Here is a 25,382-nt window from a genome sequence, read left to right as displayed (position 1 = left end):
AACTATGTCGAGTTAGGAATGAAGGGGAAACCTTATAATCACAATCTGTTCCCAGTGTGTCATGCCGTTGTCAGTCAAATAGAGGTAATTTCTGTCCCTGTTACAAAGAAATACTTGATAATGCTGGTTAAAGGTAAATAAAAACTAAGTAACAGCTGTCACATCCAGACTCGACTCCTCTGTTGTGCTGCGAGGTCAGCCCATCGTTCTCCTAAATCGTGTGGATCCCCTCATAAGGCTCCTGCTTTCCAGTCCTGGTCACAGCTGCAAAATACAGTTCAGTTCTGCTTCTGCAGGTGCTCTGACAAACCAGACACAAATGTTTCTCTTTCGTTATCCTTTAATGGCCTTTTATCTCTCAGTCGCTGCTTGAGTGTTTGCAGTTCAGAAGAATGCCAGCCTTGCAGTTTTTCTTGAGTGGATTATGCACTTCTGAACATAAGGGGAAGAGGCTGTTCCTCCGTGTGGAAAACACTTTCCACACCTTCCTTTAACTTCATGTGCTGTAGTCAGCTCTTACTTTCTCAGATGCCCGTGTTTTTAATAACACACAGCCCAGCTCAAAAAAAGTTTGAAAGACTTTTCTTCGTGCAGGTTTTCAAGCACAGTCACTGCAGCTTTGTCTCTTCTGGCATCTCTTGTCTTTACTGGCTTTGGCAAAGAGTTTGAATCTGGTTTGCCTTGTGTAAAATGAAGTTCTGTGCATTATTTCTATTTGCCATGTTTCTGGTTGGAAAAAAGCATGCTTTTTAAAGTTTCCATGGGTACTTTAACCATGTTGGTATTTTATTTTGCACTTTTTCTCTGCCATGGGACTGCATGTCTTTTTTTAGCTCTTTGCTCCATGTACAAAAAGTGTGGTTGAGTTTGGTGATCGTTGTTGCCTGTTCTCTTGTCGAGTTAATACCTGAGTATTTCTCATGTGCTATGGTCTAAATAAGGGAAAAACTTGAATGTTGGTGAAAAATTGTAAATGAAATGTGAGGAATACTGTTTCTTAAACAAACTACCAAAGATTTTTTTTTTTGTGATTTTCAGACTATACAGTTGCACAAATTCTTATTCCTATTCATGCATCTAAATATTTTCTGTATTGCCCTGCCTTACAGGTTGGCTTGCAATCAACTTTGCTAATTCTTCTAGGGAGTTAACTTTGCCATCAAAAATGGAGTACAGGACTCAGCTGCCACATCCTGAGTGACTGAATCATTTAATGCAAAATGGAGAAGAAGAGGAGAAAGAAATGAGCCTGTTTGCTAGGCTTGACCTGAAAAGACCATGAAATCTCTACTTATTTTGGATCCAGCTTTCAGAATATCCAGTTGATCAGCACAGTGAAAGCAACGTTTACTGAAACAAAAATGAACTAGTTTATAAAGGAGAAAATTGTGATTTGAATATATGGAATTTTTGGAATGAAACCATTTTCTTCTATGACCATGAAGTTTGCAAACATCTGGCTTGTTCTGTTTGTTATTTTACTCTGTGGCAAAAAACACTTTGGTACCAGAGTAGGGAATTCCTCTCACGAGGCTCACGGATGTGCTGGATGTTCTCGTCTTACTTTGAAAGTGGAGTTCACTTCAACAGTCGTGGAGCATGGTAATAAGGAGTTAAGCAGTTAAAAAAAATAATTATGTCATGTTCATGTATATGTTACTGATTTGTGGTGTTAGTGCAATTGTAACACTCCAGTCATCTGCTAAATTCTCTATATTCAAAAAGAGGAGCACTTTTTCGAAGGTTCTTTGTTTAGCTGGAGACAGTGTTCCAACAAGAGAAGGGAGAGGGAAATCCAGAGGATTTTAAAAGTGAAAATGGAGTGTGAAGGCTCAGGTGGGCAAGTGTGGTGTGTTTAGTAGCTGTTTGTTTTGACCTGGTTGGTGGTATACTTAAAGCTCTTTTATGAAATGTAACCACACAGATGGGCCTGAAAGGGGAGAGAATAGCAAGAAGTCTCTGGGGATTGGTTGAAGAAAAAGTTTGGAAGTGATACTTGCATGGAAAGATGACAGATAATAGTGAAGGGAGCAGATGAAAGGCAGAGTGAGGCAGCTGCGGCTGCTGGGATGGCAGAGGGTTGCAGTAGGACACTTTGACCCTGCATCCCTGTGTTGTCTTAGGAACCTGTAATATTCCTGCAGTGAAGCTGTGCCTGGGTACCTGCAGGAGGGTGGCAGAAGTGACATTCCTGTGCATGGCTGGCCACAGCCTTAACACAGTGAATGTGGTGGTGTGAGCTGGGCTGAGCCTACTGGCAAGTCACTGGTGCAGATCAAGGGCTGGACTCTTGAGTCCAACTTTGTTTTCTGAGCTTGTCATAGTTGGTGTCAGTAGTTGGCACTAAAGCTCAGTACTGTATAGAGTCTTTAAACCATACCTGTCAAGAAGCACCGAATTGGCAGATCAGTTTGTAACAATGAATGTTCCCTCACCCCTGCTCTTCTCATGTCATTTTGCCTGTCCTTGATATTTACAATTCTACCTTCCTTTCAAAGGCTTTTGTCATATTTTTTATGTTTCCTGATGCAACACCCCCCACCCCTTTACACAGTGCAGAAATAAATCACAAACTTGTAAAAGTAACAAAAAAGAGCCTCGAACTGCGATTTTCTTTTCTGAGTAAAGAAAAAAGAAATTGAGACTTTGCAATGTGAATTCTTGCATAAGCTGCTTAAACACCAGTTCTGATAAAGTTATGCTCTTGTTCCAGAGTATATTGTGGCTTTTAATGGATACTTCACAGCTAAAGCTCGCAGTAAATTTATTTCAAGTGCTCTAAAAAGTAGTGATATCGAGAACTGGAGGATTGTACCTCGCAACAACCCGGCCAGTGACTACCCGAGCGATTTTGAGGTCATTCAGATCAACGAGAAGCAGAAGGATGGAGTCCTCACACTGGAAGATCATCCCAACATCAAGCGTGTGACACCTCAGAGAAAGGTCTTTCGTTCACTCAAGTATTCCGAGTGTAAGTTATTTTCTGTGTGGCTGCATGAGCTCTGCTTTGGAAGAGTGTTCTTATTTCAGACCATCAGCTTAGCATTACACTGATGAGAAGCACTCTGCAGTTTTTCTTTAATTACCAGAAATTTCTTTTGGTTATAAAATTATAAGAGTCTTGTCATGTGTTTGCTTAAGCATGCTGTATTTCCACTCAGAACATAGAAACATTTCTTTTACTGCAGTCAGTTACCTGAGAATAGGGACCTCTGTATCTGTAATTGGTAAACCAGCAGTTTTTACTGATTTTGATTAGGAAAAAAAATCCATCCTCAATAATCTAAAACTTTTGTTGTAACAGTTTGACATCTTAAGTTTGCATAAGAATCAATTCTATTACAGTTTTCCTCATGCTGGTTTTAATTTTCTTCTTCCAAACTTTGCCTAGCTGATCCAGTGGTGCAGTGCAATGAAACCAGGTGGACTCAGAAGTGGCAGTCGTCCCGGCCCTTGAGGAGAGCCAGCCTGTCTCTGGGGTCTGGCTTCTGGCACGCCACGGGCCGACACTCCAGCAGGCGCCTGCTCAGAGCCATCCCCCGCCAGGTCGCTCAGACCCTGCAGGCAGATGTCCTCTGGCAGATGGGTTACACAGGTATGCTTTTGCTTGTTGCCTCAGAACAGTAATCTTCTTGGAAAAACAAGTGAGGTGTAAGGAGAGGCTAATTGACTCGGGTGTGTTAACCTCTCACTGGCTGCCAGGTTGTAAAGGTTGAGAAATAATTTGGTTTGGAATGTGTTGTATATTTATGGAGTGCTTGTTTGTATGAGTGTGCTTTAGGGGAAGCTGGTCATGTTTATGATCTTTGACTGAATTTCTGAGTTGCAGTATGAGTTTATTTATTATCTATAGCTGACTCAGATTGTAAATTGCTTGCTACATTAAACAAGAGATCTCTTTTAACTTGATAGAACAGATTTTCTGTGGAGCTGAATCAGAAAAAGCAATGGTTTTCTCTTAATAGGTGCTGGTGTGAGAGTAGCAGTGTTTGACACTGGTCTGAGTGAGAAACATCCACATTTCAAAAACGTAAAGGAGAGAACCAACTGGACTAATGAGAGAACCTTGGATGATGGTGAGTTACTATGCAGTTTTCCAGCTATTCCTGACACTGGTGTGTTTTGTGCTTGCTGCTGTGTTGCTAACATCTGTTCAAACTGTGCGTCTTGATATTTAAAGCTTCATTTTGCAGTGTCCCAAGCACTTTGTACTCATACCAAGTTCAGCAGGGAGTATTAAGGTTTCAAAAGGGTCCTGCATAAATCTCCTTGGAGTCATATGTGACCCTTCATAATAGCTGTTGAAAAATGTCAGGGCAAAAAGTTACTGTGCACCTGTGAATATGTTGTCAGAGAAGGTGGCAGTTAGAGTAAACCCAACAAAGGTGTTTTCTTTCCTACTCCTTTTCCTGTTGCTGTTTCATAGTGGTACATATTTCCATGCTGCTGAGGGACAACATTTTCCTTTCTTGCTGTGCAGTCCTATACCGATCAGAGTTTGGCACCTTCCTGTAAAGTTTTTCTATGCTATATAACAGAACCTTTTATTTTCTGCACTATGTTTGTGTTCCTTTTTCATATCTTGACCCTGATTTGCCCTGACCTTTCACAGATTATTAACTTCATGCAGTTTGGGTCAGTGAGCCAGTTGGCCATTGAATATCCCTAGAGTTCAAGGTAGATGTTTGTATTGCTCAGTTTTGTGTGCACCTCCATAGTTTTGTTTACATAGAAATTACTTTACATTGCAGCACCTGCTTTTGGATAGCTCTTTCTGTAAGTTCTGTGCCCAGAGGGTTGTTGGACAGGCAGATTTTCAGTACAAAAATACAATGTGGGCAGTCCAATAAAGCAAAAGCTAAAGTATTTTTTGAGGAGAGGAGAAAAAAGTGTTTTCTTGTCTCCTTGCTCATGCTTAACAAAATTTGGTTATTGCAGACTCAGGATAAAAATCCTCTAAGAAGTCTGCATTAAAATATATTGACCTTGAAATGAGCTGCATTTTCCAAAATGCTGGTTTTTGTCATGATTTCATTGGTAGCAATCAGGAGTGGATGGACTTGGAGAATGAATCACACAAGTTTTACATAGCTGGTTGTCTGGCTACAGCATGCTGCAAATTCTGTCCCCACTGAACCTGATGGCCAAATATGGTTCAAAAAGGCTGGGACTGAACCCAGCAATTGTGGTTTGTTGTAAAGTCTGTTACATTTATGTGATTTTTGCTATAGGTGATGTTCATCGGTAAAAATTTTTGGTAATGAAATAGTTTGCCTTCTAATGTCTTATTTTGTTTCTTTCTCATGCTGATAGGTTTAGGCCATGGGACTTTTGTAGCAGGTGTGATAGCCAGCATGAGGGAATGCCAGGGATTTGCTCCAAATGCTGAACTGCACATTTTCAGAGTGTTCACCAATAATCAGGTAGCTGTTTTACATGTGTTTGAATTCCTGCCTTTCCAGGTTAATGCTGCAATAATCCTTTCCTGTGGGAGTATTGCATACACCTGTAAATGTAGACATTGATAAGTGGAAAGGATACAGCTTTCTATTTATAAGAGACTTACTACAAGACTTCTGTGAGTTTCCAAATCTGGTATATTCTCAGAAGTAGTATATGGAAGTCTTACATGTATAACGGAGCATTTACTCAAGTGAACTGAGTGCTAGAAATTTAAGACCATTGTCACTTTTGTGCTTTATTTTGGTGTTGTTTTTCCTCTCTATCTAAAGTCTATATTGTCATGAAATCACTGGATTTTTTAAATGGTAACTTTTTCCCCTCTTTCTTACATAGGTCTCATACACATCTTGGTTTCTGGATGCTTTTAATTATGCAATTTTAAAGAAGATAGATGTACTGAATCTGAGTATTGGTGGGCCAGACTTCATGGATCATCCATTTGTTGACAAAGTTAGTATGAGGAAATGAAGTAGGCAAAATGTTTGTATCTCTCGCACAAATGCTGGACTTGCAGAGCTCCTTGTTTGTGTCTGGTGCTGCTGATAGTTTCTGTGTTTCATTTGTGTGACAAATTTTGGGCAGTATACAGGCTTTTAGGAATATATATAAGGAATAAGTTTAAAAACCCCAAGCACAACCCAGATGTTCAGAATTATGGAAAATACCCTTTAACAAAATGCTTGATAATCTGCTAGAAAATTAGTCCCAAGCAGACAACTAAAAGGACCTTTAATAGGAGACACTTAACTGAAATCCGCTCTTGGGGCTTTTTTTAAATCTCTGCATGGTTAATTTATTTCATGGTAAGAAAGTATTTATGGCATAGTTTTAGTGAATTTAAGAACAAACAGGTAAAAAGTTCAGGTGGTTGTTTCAGCTGTGGGCCAAGAGATTTGGTTCAGGTTAAGATGGAATTAGGTTTTTATCTTTGTAAATGTCATAGTTCCCTGAATTTTTGGCATGGCCTTCAAAAGTGTTAAGTAAATTAATTCACTTTTCAACTAAAGGATATAGTCATTCTTTTTAAAGGCCAGTTAAGAGGTTTGAAGCATATAAATTCTTCCTTGTTTTTTTGTGTTTTTTTTTTTTTATGATAACCTACATTGAAATTTAGTTTGACAGTGACTTCACTGTACTCCCTATAGCTCTACTGGAGGGGATTCATAATAACGGCTTGACTTTGTCATCTGCAGTGCTTGGTTACAGATAAGGGTTTTACCTTTGGTGTAAGAAGATTCTGTCAGCAGTGTTGCTGTCAAGGCTGGGTTATTGCTCAAATCATCTTAAGAAAGTTCAGAGCTTAATACTGGATATACAGGGAGATGTATCTTGTAAGGCTCAGAAAGAGGTTATGTCTGTTAGAAAAGTGTCTTTTTTGATGGCAGAGCCTTATTGTAAACATTGTTTTTTGTAGGTTTGGGAGCTGACTGCCAACAATGTCATCATGGTCTCTGCTATTGGCAACGACGGCCCTTTATATGGGTGAGTGTCAGCAACCGCTTCAAAGGGAACCAACCGTGTTGTTATGTGGGTTTGGAAGTAGTTGTGCTTGGTCAGGAAGTTTTCTCTCCTTTTTTTCCTCTAATCTTAGAAAGTGACTCAAGTTAAACTCTTTTCCCTGTCCTTATTACTTGCATTTTGTGAAGTACTTAACTAAATGTTTTTCTTTGAAACACTGGAAAGTCAGCAGAAGAAGAACGGCAGTGTTTCCAGCTAACGTTTCCCTGTTGGTGTGAACAGACAGCTTTGGGTACTGATCTTGGACTTAAGGAATATAGAAGGGATCAACCCAGAACAATTTGTGGTGTATTTCTAAAATAAATGCCTAAAAATAGATTTTGTTTTGTCTTTAAGGTGTATAGTTTGATAGTTACTGAGTTAGTAACAGCCTGATAAGTTGCTGTCACCTGTGAAGTATGTGACAAAAATCTGATGGCAGCACTTCTGTTACCAGCATAAACTTATGACTGTATCTTGGTATTTTGGGTATTAATTTTTTTTTATTCCTGTCTCCCAACTTATTCTAGGACTCTCAATAACCCTGCTGACCAGATGGATGTGATTGGAGTAGGTGGCATTGACTTTGAAGATAATATAGCTCGCTTTTCATCTAGGGGAATGACCACTTGGGTAAGATATTTTCATGGTGGCCACTCACATTTGCAGCCAAAATAAGGGCCTTGGAAGGACCTTTTCTAAATGGGCAATCCTATGTAGATGTGTGTTGGAGAAAAGAGATCAGAATAGTTAGAAATTGTAAGTTTTTAAGCAAGAAGCCTAATGTTCTTTTCAGGGTTTCTTGTTGTTAGTCCTGATTACTACTGACATTTTTGATGAATTTATAAAACATCTACTTCCTTTTGTTTGATAGCAAAGACTTGTCTGTGTGGTTAAATCTGCAAACATGAAGGCCTGCTCTTGTCCTTCAGTTTTAAAATCCTAGGATTCCTAGGTGCTACATGTAAAATTGCACTTACTTGCCTGTGGAGCTGAGTGGTGGTTGCTGCACTTAGGATATCAGATGAGCTTGCACAGTGATTTTGATCAAGGGGTCTGTCACATGTTTCTGTTTGTGTAGCCAGTAGCAGTGTGGTTCTCATTTTGTCAGTGGTTTCCTGCTTAGCAGAAATGCTGATCAGCAGTAACCTTGAAAACTTGGGAACTTGTCCTAAACAGCTTGAGTTTTTCTTTGGCTTAGTTTGCTATTTTGTGATGCTGAACCTCAGATAATTTGGTTGCTAATTTTACTTCTGAATGACCTGCAGTTAATTTAAATGCCCAAATGAAGCCATCAGTGTTCATTTTACACGAGGGCAATAATCCATTTGTTTTCTTTCACAGGAGCTGCCTGGAGGTTATGGCAGAGTGAAGCCTGATATTGTTACTTACGGCTCTGGAGTGAGAGGGTCTGGTATGAAAGGTGGATGCCGCTCCCTCTCTGGGACAAGTGTGGCATCTCCTGTGGTGGCAGGTGCTGTCACTCTCTTAGTGAGGTAAGTCTTAAATAAGAATCTCCAGAAAGATCATTCAGGAAGGTCATAAAATTCTCTATGAAGGAATCCATCAAATAAAACTAAATTGTGTTTAGATATAGGAAAACTTGGAGAATTAAATCACTGTTGTTCTGCTCGAGACGTTGCCTTATCTGGCTACCTCTGTGCTTCATAAAATAACTTGAGAACTGTTTTGAATAATAGTTAGGTCTTTGAGAATATAGTTAGGGATAGCAGTACTGTGAGACAGTTTTGTCACATTTTTTAATCATTTGGAATTGCTTTGCTTCTCTCAACTGTTGTAAAAGAGCAGCTGCTCAAAGTAGGCACCTTTAGTAGGTAACTATCTATGTACTTGTAAATTTTATAGGATACATGGTTTTATGGCCTGTTGCATAGGTCAGCTGTTGCACACTGAAGAATTTGAAAATGGGAACTGCAAGTCCATACCCTGTGTTTGCCATAGCTACTCCATATGGATGAGACAAACCTTTATTTGACAAACATGCAAAAAATTCAAATTCATCGTCATATTTCCTCCAAAAAATGCTACACTTTAGTTTGAAAAACAGAGGTATTTTTCCCCCTTGGAAGACAGATATTTTATTTAGCATATAAAGATACTGCCCTGATTGTAATGACTGCTGGTCCTGGAGCACATTGTAAGGAGAAAAATTCATGTACTATTAGTTTTTAAGAGAAATACATCAGAAACTTGTCTCTCTTCTAGATTTGTATCATGAGAAGTCAAGCGATAATAGACAAATATGAACAGAGAATGTTACAGCTAACTGATTTTTGTGGTCTGTTTTTTCCTGTTCCAGCACAGTTCAGAAGCGCGAAATGGTGAATCCAGCAAGTATGAAGCAGGCCCTTATTGCATCAGCACGGAGACTTCCTGGAGTCAACATGTTTGAACAAGGACATGGCAAACTGGATCTTCTAAGAGCTTATCAGATCCTCAACAGCTATAAACCACAAGCCAGGTTAATTTTAATCCTTAATTAATCAGTGGTACAATACAATTTGCTCTTTTGTTGAAGAAAACAGGTGGTGCATGTGTAGCTCAATTGAGCAATCTGTGCTTGTGCAACAGTGGGGACTTGCACAGATCTTGCGTAATCTCAAGCATGAATTTTGACCAGAGAATGGATGAAAAGTCACACAGCAGTGTAGGGGATGATCCTTTCCTCTTATAGCCTTAGATGTTAGGACTAATGTAAGAACACAGTGGAAAAGTACTTAAATTTTAACTTTTAAAAATAAGGACCTTCTCCCTGTACTGTTTCCTTTTTCGTGTGTGAAAATCTTTTCACAAAGCTTAAAAAAAAACGAAGGGAGGAAGATTTTGGAGCATATTTGGGAAGTATGGTGAGAGCTTGGTAAACTATGACTGGCATGGTTTATCTGAAACTTTTTCTTAGTTATATGTAGTGGTGGCGCGTTCTTCTGTTTGTTATTAATTTTTTCCTCTTTAAATTTTCTCTCCTCTGTCCTGCTCTAGTTTGAGTCCAAGCTATATTGACTTGACTGAATGTCCCTACATGTGGCCCTATTGTTCTCAGCCCATATATTATGGAGGGATGCCAACTATTGTTAATGTTACTATCCTTAATGGCATGGGAGTCACTGGGAGAATTGTAGACAAGGTAAGTATTAACATTGTTCCAAATTTTGACTGGTAATGTGCTAAAACCTTCCCAGAAAATACTACTTTACCTATGAATTTCATAGAACAAACCTCACTGCTGGGGGCAAGAGATGCAAAGTGTTTCATTAAAGGGTGCACCCACACTGGAGGATTTGTCAACACGAGCTGTCTACTAGTTTTCAAGCAATGCTTTGATTTCAGGGTGTGTAACATTTTATCTTTGCAAAACCAGTTTGAATTAAAATGTACTTAGAGATTTCTTTGTATTTTCTAATAGCATTTAAAATCTTCTGGACAGAACTTCTTTATTTTTTTTTTTTTTCATCCTGGAACATAAATGATGTCAGAAAAGGATCTTGACACTAAATTAAGCCTTTTCCATGGGTCAGAGTGCCCTGAATATATCAGTTTAACCAGGCTCAGCTGCCAAGCCTATTCTTTCACACCAGGGATGTTTAGTATGTTGGTTGGCTTGGGAAGCTTTTAATTAAGTATGTTTAAATATAGAATAGATTTGAGAATTGATACAAGTTAAAAAGACACCTGTCCTGTAACTCTATCTAATGTAAATGAGTCTAATTTCAACATTTTAGTGTGACTCCTGAGGTCTGTTTTAGATTCAAGCTTACATTAAAGGGCATTGAAGCTCTTACCCAAGTAGCTTATGGTAATAAACAGCTGATGTAATTGGCCTGTATCAAAGGAAAATCTTGTGTTCTCATCAATAAATTTTTGCACATGATCTCAGAATGTTAAAGCAGGTTCACTTGGGCAGCTTCTCACAGTCCTGTCTCTGAAAAGCCTCAGGTCTGGGTCATTGAAGGCTGTCATGATTGGGTTGATTCACTGACACACCACCAAACTTATGGGCTTGGAGGGAATTTTTAAATCTGATACGATCTTCAGAAGAGCTACTGTTTGCTCCTTCATGCAGAGGAGAAGGGCTATGTGTGCAGAAAGCAGTGATTGCAAATACTGTGTTACCAATGTTGTGTATTGTTCATTTCACAGCCAGACTGGCAGCCCTATCTCCCCCAAAACGGGGATAACATCGAAGTGGCTTTCTCCTATTCCCCCGTCCTGTGGCCTTGGTCTGGGTACTTGGCCATTTCCATCTCTGTAGCAAAGAAAGCAGCATCTTGGGAAGGCATTGCTCAGGGTCATGTTATGATCACTGTATCATCCCCTGCAGAAAATGAAGTAAGTTTTGTGCGTTTTGGATTTTCTGGGTGAAGAGTTATCAAAACTGATTTCTGATATACTTTGGTTTTAAGGGTTGGCTCTAGCCCTGTCATTTGAAGCGTATGTTATATTTGGGTCAGGAAAAAAGAGTACAAATAATGTTCTTTATAATTAAGAGCAAATTGCATATAATTTAGAATCAGGAAGCCTCTCTTTGTGACCAACATCATATTTCATTTCTTTATTGTGGATTTTAAGTAATGTATTTTGAAGAGGGTTGCCTAAATATGTTTCTTCTAGAACCATGCTTAATTGTTCCTAAGAAACTTTTAAGGTTTTGAACAATTGAACCAGATCACAGTTGTATATTAAGTGTTTCACATTCTCAGCATAATTATAAACTGTTGAATACAGAAAAAGATACTGCAGCAATTTAGGGTAAAAGTAATCTCTTTGTCTCTGGTACCAGTGACAAAAAGTGGATTTGGTAGCTACAGTTTTTTGTTACAATCCATGGTTAACTGATTTCTGTGGGGAGAAAGGATTTCACTGTAGTTTGTTCTGTCCTTCAGTCTAAGAATGGTGCAGAGCAGACTTCAACGGTGAAGCTTCCAATAAAAGTGAAGATTATTCCTACTCCACCTCGTAGTAAGAGAGTCCTTTGGGATCAATATCATAACCTCCGTTATCCACCAGGATACTTCCCCAGGGATAATTTGAGGATGAAGAACGATCCGTTAGATTGGTATTTATCTCAGGTTCTATTAAATCAGTATTTCTCGATTGTGTGTTAATGATGTGGGATAACTTAAATGAATCCTGTAGTTCTGGCCTTTTTCAGAGGGGCATGGGATTATCTTCTGTAAGAAATCCATGAAAGCACTTGGACTCCATGCTTTTGGTGCAGGATTGTTTTTTGAGCCCTGTGCTTTTATTCACATGAAATGAAAAGCTTTTAAAATGCTCGTTTAGGATACTGAGATTATGGCTTTTCTATTCTAAACTAATTTCTCACAGGTGGTTAAAGGGGACACTTTATTAAATGCTTCAGCATTCACTTATCAAACAAACTTGACAATTTAAAAGACGAGACCCATTGTCTCTTAAGGGAGATTGTCTTCAGAGCAGGGAAAGACTTTGCTGACCTTTCATAGATGGAGCAGGGAAGTATCCATGGGAAAAATCATGCAGCAGTATCTCAGTGAGGATTAATTGGGTCAGTGACCAGGACACAAGCTTTTGGAAAGCTTTTTGGAGTATGCAGAGGTGGCAGGTGGACAGGATTTCAGAAAATCAAACAGGTGGAAATCAGGTTTCTACATGCCAGATCTAAATGTCTTCAACACTCTTCTCTTTCTAAGGAATGGTGACCACATCCACACAAACTTCAGGGACATGTACCAGCACCTCAGGAGCATGGGGTACTTTGTTGAGGTTCTCGGTTCCCCGTTTACATGTTTTGATGCAAGTCAGTATGGTAAGCATGACTTAATTGCCTTGTTCTCCATACTGTTAACTTTTCCCTGAAATGACCTTTTGTTGGAAGACCAAAAATGTTTTGAGGGTACAAATAAAAATTCTAGTGGTAGTAGAAAAATATTTTGGCATTGGGAGTATTTATTACTTATGTGCTGATATTTAATTGTGTGGACTATTGCTGGAGAAGCTTGCTTGGGAGTTTAGTAGAATGAGTGCAGTTCTCTGTCCTTACCATGAGAAAAAGAGAGGAAAATCCAGCCTCTGAGGTGGGTTAAAAGCCCTTCAGTATTCAGTCCCACAAAGGCAGAAGTGTATTTGCCAAAGGGTTTTGGCACAGTAAAAATGAAGCCTGTTTAACAGACTAAAATCAAAGGTGTCCATCCTGGTTCTTTTTATCTTTAGTGATCTTTGATTAGATAAAAGAGTGGGTAAAGTGTTCATGCAACTGTATGTGATAGCAAAGCAAAATGTAGTTTGTTTCTGTGTTCATCAGGAAGGAAATTGGATAGGTTGGCCAGGCAGGGGACAGAGCAAGCTGTCTGTTCTCTTTTCTGCTCCCATATGCCCCTTGTTTAACCATGGCATGCTCCAAAAGCCCTCTTCTTTTTTGGGCTGGAGTGTTTTCCAGTGCACTGTAAGGTGAGGGTGCATTCTCCTGAGTTTGCCAGTTCTGGAATTGTTGCCAGTAGTAGTCTTTTGTTTATCTGGGTTCTTCAGTAAATTTCTCACCACTGCTTTTAGTGTTCAGTGGATGCACACATGGATACATAAATGTTAGCCCTTAAAAAAGTAGCAAAATAGAATACTGTTTCTCTCTTCTGGGATCACTAGTTTTATAATCGATAGAGAGCAGCATTAGGGGATTTCTCTCTCCTCTCGTTCACCATTGTGTTGTACCTCATTTGTTTGTTGTTTGTTGGGATTTCAGAATTTCCTTAGGAAGAAGTGATGGGAATAAAACTCAATGATCTGTGGTCCATCTTCCACTTGTCCCTACCTTGTATTGTTCTCACACTTGGTGAGGGTGCACTCTGTCCCATTGCTACAGGATCTTTATCAGAAGGCTTTCCAAATGCAGACTGCCTGGACTTGTGGAATTGGCTTGGTTTCAAGGAACTGTGAGACATGGGGCTCACAGTGGCTTTTCAGATTTCTCAGGGTATCATCCTGTCAAGATTTGTATTGTCTCTGAGGATGGAAATTTCACCACCTCTCTGAGTGATCACAAAGAGAAGAAGCAAAAGGGCTTGGTATTTAGAAGAGGCCTAAACGCATAAGTGTATTTTCAGGGAACAAAAGTATATTTTTCTGGTTATGTTTTTTCGGTGATGCAGAGAAGACTTTGCTTGCTTGTTAACAGGAGTGGGAGAGGGTTTTATGAAAGTGGCAGTGGCACTTCAATCAAGCCTACCAGAATGCAGCTGTAGTTTTCTAGGAGTGACTCAAACCACATTTCAGAGTAATTGCTCACTACCCGGCTGCCAGGCTGCAGCAGTGAGGGGAGTACTGATAGAGCTGGAGCAGTGAAAAGCCTCCTGACCAGGCTGCATCTGCATTGCCACTCCAGTTTGGATGGCTAGTGAATCCTCTCAGTGTCCAGCTGTGCCACAGTTTGGCTCAGTTTATGGAGCATTTGCGTGACAACAGACTGCAAAACACACAGCTGACACATGTGGGCATTCAGTTCTTGAGACCACACAAGCAGAGTCATAAGTAACACCCTAAAAACTTCTGTGCTGCCAAACTAATTTTGGGATACATTTGTCTTATATTTGCCATCCTTAAATATGACTTCATTAGATGAGCTGCCAGAGCAGGACACATGGACCAGATAAGTGAAAATGTGCACTAGTGTTGGCTTCTGTGTGGGTTGTGTGATGTTACCACTGACATGACTCATGGTTACATCATGGTAACATGATGTTACCACTACCATGACAGTCTGGAGAACTCCTGTTTTCTGCTTTTACACACAGGGACTTTACTGATGGTGGACAGTGAGGAAGAGTATTTCCCTGAAGAGATCACCAAGTTAAGGAGGGATGTTGATAATGGACTTTCACTGATAGTCTTTAGTGACTGGTACAACACATCTGTGATGAGAAAAGTCAAGTTTTACGATGAAAACACAAGGTACTGACTTATTTCCAAGTGCTTTGGGAAATAAAATGCCACAGAATTGTACATATTACCGTAAAAATCCCAGATCTGATGCACTGTACTTCAGCACATGGATGTTACCTGTAAGAAGGTGCCCCCTGAAGTAGCGGAACTGACCTTAGGCTACAGCTTAAGGAGCATAGCTACCCATTTTACCCTGATTGTGGAGGCCTCTTTGGTACTCTGTTCAACTTTTAATGCCAAGAAAAACATTTACAATGAAAAGAAATAAGAAATTGGAGACGAGACCAACAAATAAAAATGGACTTGTTTTTACTTTATAGGAGCAGAATAGAAAGAAAATGTACATTGCAAAAGTATCACCAGGTCATGTACCTGTTACTGGCATTATTGCATGTTTATATTGCATATAAAGAAAAAACGCATGACATTTTGCTTCATTATAAAAATGAGAAGCAAGACATGACAGTAATTTCTACCTCAGCTTAGCCAAACAATGAGCATAAAACTGAATTTCTTTCTAGTAAATTGAAGTTTTTCATGCAGCTGAAATGCGCTGAGAACTTTACATCAGTATTATTTAACTTAACTCAAAAGCAGTGTTGTCAGAGACAGCTGCTCAGATGCCCATGGAGTTACAAAAAGCTTTAAGATGTAGTTCATTATTTAAATGGCTTTGGAAAAGTCTGTATGCAGGAGTGACTTTCTGTTACCCAAGCTCTAGGGATATATTCTGTATACTAATAAACAGTGTTGCACTGTAATTTTTACAGGCAGTGGTGGATGCCTGATACTGGAGGTGCTAATATCCCAGCTCTCAATGATCTGCTTTCTGTCTGGAATATGGCCTTTAGTGATGGGCTGTATGAAGGAGATTTTACCATGGCAAGCCATGAAAGTGAGTACTGGAGTCCATTGTCTACCTTGGTTACAGTGGGATGTTTGGAAAATGGTTTTCTGCAAGTTTGAGGTTGAGCAAGAGTCAAGGGAACCACTCAGATTCAGTGAAAAGAGTCTCGTAAATGATTTCTTAAATTATTTCTTCCTTTGTAGACTTTTTCATGGTATTTGATTTAGCTTTTCAGTTCAAAAAAACCTCCTAAATTTAAAGATTTGGAAAGTGTGTAAAGGTGACCCTGTGAAAGCTGTGCTTAGCAGTGCATTCTCTGCAAACACACACACTGGTCAAAATGTACAAATTCAGTGCAGTGTTCCTGGGAACGTTTTTTCCTGGGCTTGTTGGGTAGGGAAGGGAGGGAGTGTCATTTTTGGTCTAAACGGGAGTTTTGTGATGTTTTCCAGTGAATTACGCGTCAGGGTGCAGTATTGCAAAGTTCCCGGAAGATGGCATCGTCATCGCACAGACTTTCAAGGATCAAGGTATGAGCTCCCTGGTCCTTTTCTCTGTGTTTTGAGCAGAACTTCAGGGTCAGTGCACAAGCAAAGTTAGAAAGTCTAAAGGTCTAAAAATAATAAATGCAAAATCACATTGACAAGGTTTGTATTTTTACATTTTCTCATTTTGCCTAGAACATGTAGCTGATGCCTAACAGGCAGCTGCAGTGTGACTGTATACAATTATTAAACAATACAATATCCAAGTGTTACATGCAGCCCTGTGTTGTGATTTCTGTGTGGAAACACATCTGCATGTACATGTGTCTCTGGAAGGGGAGGAATTGTGCTGTAATTGTGTTACTTGTTCACATTTCTCAGAAATTTCAAATGCTACTGAAATATATCCCCTGATCATTGCCATATTTAGCATGAGTGTTGTGGTAGCTGTGGTGATCTAAGGATATAAATAAGAAAAATTTTAGTAGACAAAATGTCACCAGAGAAACTCTTATAAGGGAAAATTTTATGCATACAGGATGGCTGTGGTCTCAGATTGAGTGCTCTGTTCTCTATGTGTTTCCATTCTCTTTTATCATAATATCTTTTCATTTGAGAGAGGGTAATTCAGAACTGTAATGGCAGCAGGCAGTTTAAAAAATAAATCTTGTATTTGATGAGCTTTTAGGAAGTGCTGTGCAGGAGCAAATGACCAGAACTCTTAGGGTGTTGCAGGTCAGGTTTGTGCAGATGGGTGTAGAGTGTTTGAGTGTGAGAGCAGTAGTACATGCAGTGCTTCTGATACAACTCAGCAACTGCCAGAGAAGATCAGTGAGTTCATTGTATTTTTGACTTAGGATGTGCAGCAGAGGTGATTACCTAGTGGAGAAACTTTCTGGAACAGTAGAACTCATCAGTGTAGCCTTTTGGAGGAAAGACAATATCCCTGTATGCCAATGACTTATGTATTTCCTTTTGTGAGAGAGAGAAAAACAGAGTGTCAATTTGACAAGTAGCCTGCTAGACCTGCTTTTTCTGTTGAATCCTTTTCATTGCAATTCCTGAGGCAGAAAAGCTCTCTGGTTTGCTTCTGCTGTCTAAACAGTGTCTCAAGTAAAGGGGATAAATTTTAAATACAAATATGAAATTTGTCTCTATTTTTTCTAATGGGTATAATTTTAAGAAAGAAAGGTAGGGAACCTTTAACCTAAAACCAGCTTTCTGTAGAATTCTGCAGAAGGATGTAAACAGCATAAAAAGCAGAACATTTTGATTTTAAACCTTTTGCTGGAGATACTAGAATTTTTTTATTCAGGGTTGTTGAAGATAATCTAGGTTGTGAGGCCTTTTCTTTTTCTCCACCAAAGAAAGAAAAAAAAAATATTATCAGTAGGAAACTTTACAATCAGGGTCTTGGAGCAGTTTCATTTTCATCATAATATCATGGGGGGTTTGAAAACTTCTTGCAATAATGTATGACATGGTGTGAGGCATTGTTGTATTTGTCAGATGGAAATGTAGGTTGTGTTGTTTCATGAGTAGATTAATATTTACGCTCTGCAGGCTATGAAATTTATTTGTGCTTTTCTTTAGGTCTTGAAGTTTTAAAACAGGAGACTGCTGTAATTGAGAACGTCCCTATCTTGGGGCTTTACCAAGTTCCCTTGGAAGGCGGTGGCAGGATAGTTCTGTACGGCGACTCCAACTGCCTGGACGACAGCCACCGGCAGAAAGGTGTGTGGGCTCCCACACAGGGACAGCCACTGTCCTGCACTGACACTCGCCCTCAGGGGGTTTACAGCCCCCACCACAAGCAGATGGGGTTTAAGGAGTCTAAATATTCCTTCCTGGGGGTTAATCTCAGTTCTGCAGAGCTCCACTAAAATGCTGTGAGGTGCATTTACAGCAAAAGAGCATCTCACATTAGATCACCCTCTGATAAATGGGGCTGTTTCCCACACACAGTTTGTTTTCTGGTTCCACAAGCTTTGGAGTGGGCTGTTTTGCAAGGGAGGTTTGGTTTGTGGGGTTTTTTATTATTATTATTTTTAGGGTGTTTTTGTTTGCAGAAGACACTAACAGTTACACATTCTTGATCTGAGGTTGTGAAGAGGCCATTAGGAGATCCTTCAACTTTTTCCCTAGTTACATCTTCAGAATTTTTCTGTAGAACAGTGGGTTTTATCTTTTGAGTTTGCACCTCAACCTGCCTTTCCAATGTTTCCTGTGGGGATTTATGGTAATGTTCAGTGTTTCAGTCGTGTATTACTATTTTCAGGTTATCCTACTTTGACACAAACCAGCTGGTGTAAACGTGTCAGAAAGTAGGAATTTCCATTTGTTGTCAAAGCATTTGTTTGCAACTCTAGGTAGCGGTTGTGTGAAGGGGGTGTGTGTGTTTTCTGTGACTCCCAGAGGAGCCATGCTCTCTGCCTACACACTAGGGCTGATTCTTACAAAATCTTTTTTCTAGGAGTTTGTCTCATCTGACTTTGCACATTTTTAAGAGGTTGCTTAGGTTTCTCATGACATGTAAAGCACAAGCCGGTAGATCTGTGGCTTGAGGGGAGGAAGATAATCCAATATGTGAAGTCTTTTTCTGCATTTCCACTGAACAGAACTGAATTTTCCTTTTGTGATGAAAAGTGCCTCTGTAATTTTTTAAGCTTTTGGCACTGATATTTTAAAATACTGCGTTATGTAATCCATCCCTTGCCTAATTTATTTAAGTTTAAATCAACTTGCTGCCTAAGGGGGCTCTCCATCTCTAGCTCATTTCTTTCTCTACCATACATTTTGGGTTTTTTAAAGAATTCTCTGATTTTTCCTTATCTGCCTTTGGGTTGCTTCCTGTGAGTTGCCCTAACACCTGCACATTGGTGCCTTAGTGCTTGCTGCAGGTTATTGAAAACACATAACAAAAGAAAACATACATAAATTTAAATTAAGTAATTGAAATTAATGCTCTGTGACCTCCCTAATATGTTAAATTCAGTGTGACATATGAAGCAAGAAAGAGTGGAATGCTCTAAAGAAATCCCTCAAAATTAGCTTTTAAATTGTGAACCAGGAGCTATTTCTCCTGCAGAGACATTGGTGGCTTTAACTGAGGAAAATTCCTAACATTTGTGAATATAAATCCTTAAAATCTGTTTGACCTCTTTGAAAAATCAAAGGTGAGGGTTTAAGGGACACTGGGATTATGAAGATTAACTCCCTTTCCCAGCCAACTGTTCCTAGGGGCAGAAGTTCTGAGAAATGCTGTGTGGTGGAAATAGCTGATAAGGCATTGTCCTACTCCTGCAAAGGGAAGCTTTAGAATTGTGATGTGAACTAGTTGGAATGTTTGTTCCTTAGGGGTAGCTCTGGATTAAGGTACTAATAATTCAGGAGAGAATCAAAGCGAGGGATCATGAGCTTTTGAAGTGCAAAGGAAAACCATGATCATGTGTATTGTGGTGTTGATTGCCAGCCTGGTCTGTACCACAGCTGCTGTAGGTTATGCTTGTACCTTTAGCTGGGATGTAGCCAGAATGTTTCTCCTTTGTTTGTTTGTTTTTTTAAGCTTGAGAAAGCATATGAGTCATATCCTTGCACTGTAAACACTACCTTGTTCATTCTTTTCTTTGCAAGGTATTTATTTTGTCTTTTCAAAAAACAGTTGGTTTTCCATTTCCCTGGTAAAAATTATACCAGAAACTCAGAGCTTTCTTTGCTTCTACTGAAGAAGCTTATGATTTTTGTCAAAACTTGGATGACCTTGCACAGCCTGGAATTCCTGTGTTCAAAACCTATTTTTTTGTGTTGTGCTGAGCCTGGCTTGGTACACAAAAGATGATATTTTAAGATGAACAGTTAATGCTGTGTTTGTGTGTAATAGGGGAACGTGGGGTGTGTGTTGAAAGCTGCACCTTTCTGAAAGTGAGCCTGGAACTTCAGGAGAAAAGCCAGAGCCAGCAAAATGGATTGTAATTCTAAATGTCACTAAAGCCTTCTTAGCAGGAAGATAAGCCATTTTAAACGTGGCATAATGCATGTCTTGTTTTGGGGCTTGGGGCTGTGAAACCCACAGATTGCTTTTGGCTGCTGGATTCCCTGCTGCAGTACACGTCCTACGGGGTGATGCCGCCCAGCCTCAGCCATTCTGAGAACCGGCAGCGGCCGCCGTCGGGAGCCGGATTCTCCCTCCCCGAGCGCATGGAAGGTGAGACAGCCTCAATGGCCAGGCACAGACAGCCCAAAGCTGAGGGACTCTCAGGCAGGAAGGCTGGGGAAGATCCCTTGAGTTATGTGCAGTAAGGCTGGTTTGCTGTGAGCTCTGCAAGGTTCTGCTCTTTTACTGGAAGAGAGCACGTTTTGCCGGGTTTTGTTGTGATATAGTTGTGATTAGAGTGAATAAAATGTTCTTTTCATAGAGTAGGAGTATTCAGATGCCTGGTTCTGCAGGGGGGGCATTCTAGGTACTTGCTATAGAGCATTATAAAGCATTCAGTCTTATCTCATGTGCTGCCAGAAAAACTAGGAATAACTGGTATGGTAGGTGCAGATTCTTACTGTTTTGTAAGGTACCCTTAGGTTAATTCTGATATTTAGCTGTGAGTCCTTGTTACTGTAAACAGCTCCTGGGTTTACAGCAGCACTGTTTAGCTCAGGGTCAGCGTTGGTAACTTTTATCTTGCCTGTGTTTGGGTAAGCCAGTCTCTTCTGTGAGTTGCAGGTAACCATTTGCATCGATACTCAAAGGTGCTCGAGGCTCATTTGGGAGACCCTAAACCCCGATCCCTTCCTGCTTGTCCTCACCTGTCCTGGGCCAAACCACAGCCTTTGAATGAAACTGCCCCCAGGTTAGTATATGTCTTTCTTATACAAGAAGTCTCACTTTTGAGTTCAGCTGAAAAATTACTTGTTCTATCTGCTTTTGAAAGGGACAGCTGTAATGCCTTTTCCTAGAAAAATACCAGATTGCAAAGAGGAAATAATGCTTAATGCCTCTTCAGTGAATAACTCTGACTCACCTAATAGCTACACTATGAAACTGGGATTTTAAAAATAACTTCACAAGTCACTTTTGTGATTGAGTGATTCCAGCTTTGAGTGAACAGTCTTGATTAAACCCACCATCATCATGTGCCTTGGAGTTTTCTGAAGCATCTTCTTGGGACAGTTCTCCTAGTGCTGCCTTCTTTAGTGCCATTTGTCAGTCCCTTGAAGGAAAGGGCAGCAGCCCTTGCTTGTTTGCTGGGCTGCTGGTGGTTACTTTTGGAAGTCTGTGTGCCAGAAAGGGAGTTGCTGGTAAATAGTTGCTAATCTAGGTTGTGTTCTTGTGATATCTGAATTTAAGTTTGGAGGCCTGCAACCTGCAGAAGGGTTGGGTCATCGTTCGGGTCCAGAGTAGTGAGTTATGCCTAGGTTGTGTAGGTACTGTCACTTTCTCTATGCATTGCTATGAAGTTCCTCGCATTAATGAAGTAAGTGGACAGACACCTCTGTCTTTAAATTTCTTCTAGCAACCTTTGGAAACATCAAAAATTACTGTCAATTGACCTTGATAAAGTGGCACTGCCCAGTTTTCGACAGAACAGACCCCAAGTGAGACCATTGTCCCCTGGAGAAAGTGGAGCGTGGGACATTCCTGGAGGTAAATATTGAAAAGTTTGAAAGTTGCTGTTTTGGTTTTGCTTTTTGCATAAGCTTTGAAAAACACCCCAAAACACAGTGTAGCCATATGTGAGGCCACTGTTTATTTTCAGTTATAAAAAACATGCGTATCATAGTATGACTGTGTTATAAAAGGCTGTCTGATAAACAGTTTTTTTCTTTTGCATATGAATAGTTTATTCAATAGAAAGTGTGCGTGACATACTGGGAGGAAGATCTTGGTGGGTGCATTTTGATAGTTGAGGTTTGTTTGGATGCTGTTCAGACTGATGGGTCAGCAGCAGCCCCTGTCCTTGGGAGCTGTGACCACATACCTACTACTGAAAGAATTAAAATTCTTTCTGTGAGTGCACAAAAGCAGAGTCCAGAAGAGTTTGTCAGAATGGTGCCTTGAGTGAGCTGTTTTACTAACAGATGATGTCTAGCACTCAAAACAGCTTTAGGTGGGCAGCTCTCCTGTACAAGCTTAGCACTGCAGGCTGAGCTGGAAGCAGATGGAAAGCTTTATATGTGCTCTTTTCCCAGTGTGAGCTGCTAGACCAGAGACACCTGTAAAAATGAAGGGTTTGTTTCTCTAGCTCATCCTCACTGTGTGCAGTCTCTGAAGCAAGCAAGCATGAAATCACTTTCCTTGTTCCATCAGGATCTGAATTACAGCAATTACTTAGTAGTGAGATTATGGTCAAGTGTCTGCATCTCTCTTCTAATGCAAAACAGAAGATTGTTGTTACAGTGGAAATCTGGGCTATGCTTTCACGTGCCCAGATAGGTCAAGGTGGAAATGCTGGTGCTTTTCTGTAACGTTAGCATCCCATCTGATTTTCACTAATCGGTCTGCAGCTGTTAATCTTCCTGTCTGAAATATAATCTGATTAATGGCTGCCTGGGCTTTGAACAAGAGTTAGCGGCAGATCCCTTCGGTCGATGGCATTAGCAGCACAAAGCCATCGTGGCTCACGTGGTAACTGCTGCCTTCCAACCCTCTTTGCCTTTCTAGGTATAATGCCGGGCCGGTACAACCAGGATGTGGGCCAGACCATTCCTGTCTTTGCCTTTCTGGGTGCCATGGTGGTCCTGGCCTTCTTTGTGGTGCAGATCAACAAAGCGAAGAGCAGGCCAAAGAGACGGAAACCGCGCGTGAAACGGCCACAGCTGATGCAGCAGGTTCACCCACCAAAGACACCTTCTGTGTGAAAGCTCTGCCTTGCCAAAGATCACCTTGGAGTGCTCGCTTTCCAAGGCAATGGATTGCTCCCAGTGGAGGTGCAGCCAGTGTGCACCTGACATCATCTCATAGTCTTTGGTGTCTGGAGAGAAAAAAGAACCTCAGTTGATCATCTGTACATAAAACTGCAGCTTTAAGCAGCTGAAGCCACCAAAGACTTGAATACTGTTTAAATGGCTGTTTAGTCACTACATATCCCAAGAGGGGGAAAATGGACCTTTTTTTTTAAGCTGACCAAACTAAAATTTATTTGTTTAGAGGCTATTTTCTATATTTATTGTTGGGGAGGGCGGGGGAAAAGTCACTTTAAGGACCTCTGCTAAGGAAAAACAAGTGCATTTTTTTGGATGGAATGCAATTTTCTAGAATGGTATTATGCTGAAGAGTATAACGTGCACCATTAAAGGAGGAAGGGACTGAGAGAGACCAGTACAAATCAGTGAGGCATACTCCTGCAGTTTATTTTTATAAAGCCAACTACCATGACGTTTTGTAATTTTTGGTCACAATTTCACCATTGTTGGTGAAGCAGATTTTTCAATAAATATGTTATCTATATGAAGCAAAGACAGTGTGCTAAGTGGCTCTTCTTTCCACTTGCAGTCATAGAGAGCAAATTGTTGGGTAGAGAAGATTTTCATGTCACCTCTCTTCCCACCATATCTTTGTCCTTACCAGCAGTATCCCAAGTTGCAGACTTTTCTTTGGAGCACTAACTGGGCAGTCATACAAACAGTGCTTGCTCTGAGTGAGCACAAAGTTCTGCAAACCTTCAAAGCTCAGCAGCACAGGATAAGGAGAGAGCTTATCTCTTAATGAGCTGTACAGAAAACTGTTATGAGTGTAGCCCCTAACAGCACTGTGTGGTGTCACAGAGATGAAAATCCAGTCTACTTTGGTTTGTCCTGCTTGAAGGCCTGTGAATTGTCACTGGCTTAAATAAGGATGCAGGCACAAGTTTCCCCTGTTTGTATGGTGCCAGTTAAGGTTGCCATAATTGAAATAGCTTCTCTCTTTTGTAGTGAAGCTGTGAGCTTTTCCCTCCCAACTGCTTTCATGATTGCTCCTTTTCCTAGGCAGAGCCAGGAGCTGGTGGCTGCCTGTATTTGTGAATGGAATGGCAGCCTGGGCAGGTAAGCAGTGTGCACTGGTGAACAGTCCTGGGTGAGTCTGTGGGCAGCTCTGGGCATGGCTGGAGAAAGAGGAGACAGGGACAGCCCTGCTGGGCAGTGTTTACCCATCCTCTTAGGGCTCACCAGCAGGATGGGGGTGGGCTGTGGGAAGGGCACTGCAGGAGAAAACTTTGCTCCATGTAGTCTGGGACAAGCCTATCCAGGTACCTGTGCAGTGCATGAGTGTCCTGCAAAAAAGATTGGGCAAACCAATTTTCCCTAACTAGAAGAGTGGTTGCCTTTTTCCAACATTTCTTTTCTGGATGATGCAGTGGAAGAGGCAACATCCTGTTGCCATGGCAGAGGAGGCACTGAGCTTCTACTTTGGAGCCATTAGTGGAGGCTTGTTAGGGCTGAGAAGATGGTCCCAAGGTTGGGCTGCTTGTGCTACCCCAGTGGGGCTGGAGCCTCTTGCTCCTCCCTTTCTGAACACAGATCCATAAGGATACAGAGGAAGAGGGTTCTCAGCATCTCACCTGTGGCATTAGGGTCTCTCACAGGATGAGCCAGCAGCAGCTGTACAACTTGTCCAGGTTGTAAAAAATCTATCAGTAAAGGTGTGAAATCTCAAGGACCAGACAGAAGGGATTGCAGGTAGCAAAGCATAATTGTGATCAGTGTTCTTATTTGTATGAAACAAGGACTGTCCATTTGCATTTTTGTACCTTCTACAGTCTTCAAAGATAATAATGTGGAAAACATTAACAGCCCGTTTTCCACCTGCCAAGAAGATACAGCAACAGGTAAAGCTGCCAGCCCACAGGGACCCTCAGGTTATGGCTTGCAGCCCACGGGCTGGAGCACCCAGATAAATGGGAGAAAGGAAGGAAAATACAAGGGATGGAGCCCAGAGCCACTGAGCAGAGAAGCTGTCTGGGGCTGCTGTGTTGGTGTGGGGGGATGAGCTGCACCTCTTTGATTTTGAGGTTCTTCCATCAGAGGGAGACTGGAAAGCTTTGGTGCCACTTCTCAGGTCGGTGCTAATGAGACTTGCTCCTCATCACAGCACTAATGAGAGATTAGAGCTCCGCTGCAGCCTTGAAACCAGAATCAAGCTGTATCAAAGCACCAGTCCGAATTAAGAGCCTTTCCCAGTGGCTGGT

At 40.7% G+C, this 25,382-nt stretch overlaps 1 protein-coding gene across 1 annotated transcript; it reads left to right on the top strand.

Annotated features, from left to right (window-relative positions):
- Nucleotides 1–1,414: 1,414 nt before the first annotated feature.
- MBTPS1 (membrane bound transcription factor peptidase, site 1) lies at nucleotides 1,415–23,668 on the top strand. The gene is made up of 22 exons (XM_083870361.1): nucleotides 1,415–1,602; nucleotides 2,714–2,971; nucleotides 3,392–3,595; nucleotides 3,966–4,076; nucleotides 5,314–5,423; nucleotides 5,797–5,913; nucleotides 6,878–6,945; nucleotides 7,491–7,593; nucleotides 8,305–8,456; nucleotides 9,281–9,442; nucleotides 9,961–10,105; nucleotides 11,119–11,307; nucleotides 11,862–12,034; nucleotides 12,651–12,766; nucleotides 14,745–14,901; nucleotides 15,663–15,787; nucleotides 16,192–16,269; nucleotides 17,818–17,958; nucleotides 20,297–20,428; nucleotides 20,942–21,068; nucleotides 21,732–21,862; nucleotides 22,880–23,668. Exons 1-22 carry the CDS (start codon nucleotides 1,416–1,418, stop codon nucleotides 23,074–23,076), a joined length of 3,183 nt encoding a protein of 1,060 aa, XP_083726487.1. The 5' UTR covers nucleotide 1,415; the 3' UTR covers nucleotides 23,077–23,668.
- Nucleotides 23,669–25,382: the final 1,714 nt, after the last annotated feature.

The sequence above is a fragment of the Zosterops lateralis genome (genome assembly GCF_965231275.1).
Source record: "Zosterops lateralis genome assembly, chromosome: 12".
In the NCBI taxonomy this organism is placed as follows: Eukaryota; Metazoa; Chordata; class Aves; order Passeriformes; family Zosteropidae; genus Zosterops; species Zosterops lateralis.
The sequence above is the reverse complement of the archived record's forward strand: the minus strand, read 5'-3'. Positions and strand labels throughout refer to the sequence as shown.

What these genes read in the sequence shown, in the direction of transcription:
- MBTPS1 (XM_083870361.1), top strand. Translation starts at nt 1,416, where the DNA reads ATGAAACCATTTTCTTCTATGACCATGAAGTTTGCAAACATCTGGCTT. An exon ending in GCTGTCACTCTCTTAGTGAG is followed by an intron (nt 8,457 to 9,280) that starts GTAAGTCTTAAA and finishes TTCCTGTTCCAG; the next exon opens with CACAGTTCAGAAGCGCGAAA. An exon ending in AGCTATAAACCACAAGCCAG is followed by an intron (nt 9,443 to 9,960) that starts GTTAATTTTAAT and finishes GTCCTGCTCTAG; the next exon opens with TTTGAGTCCAAGCTATATTG.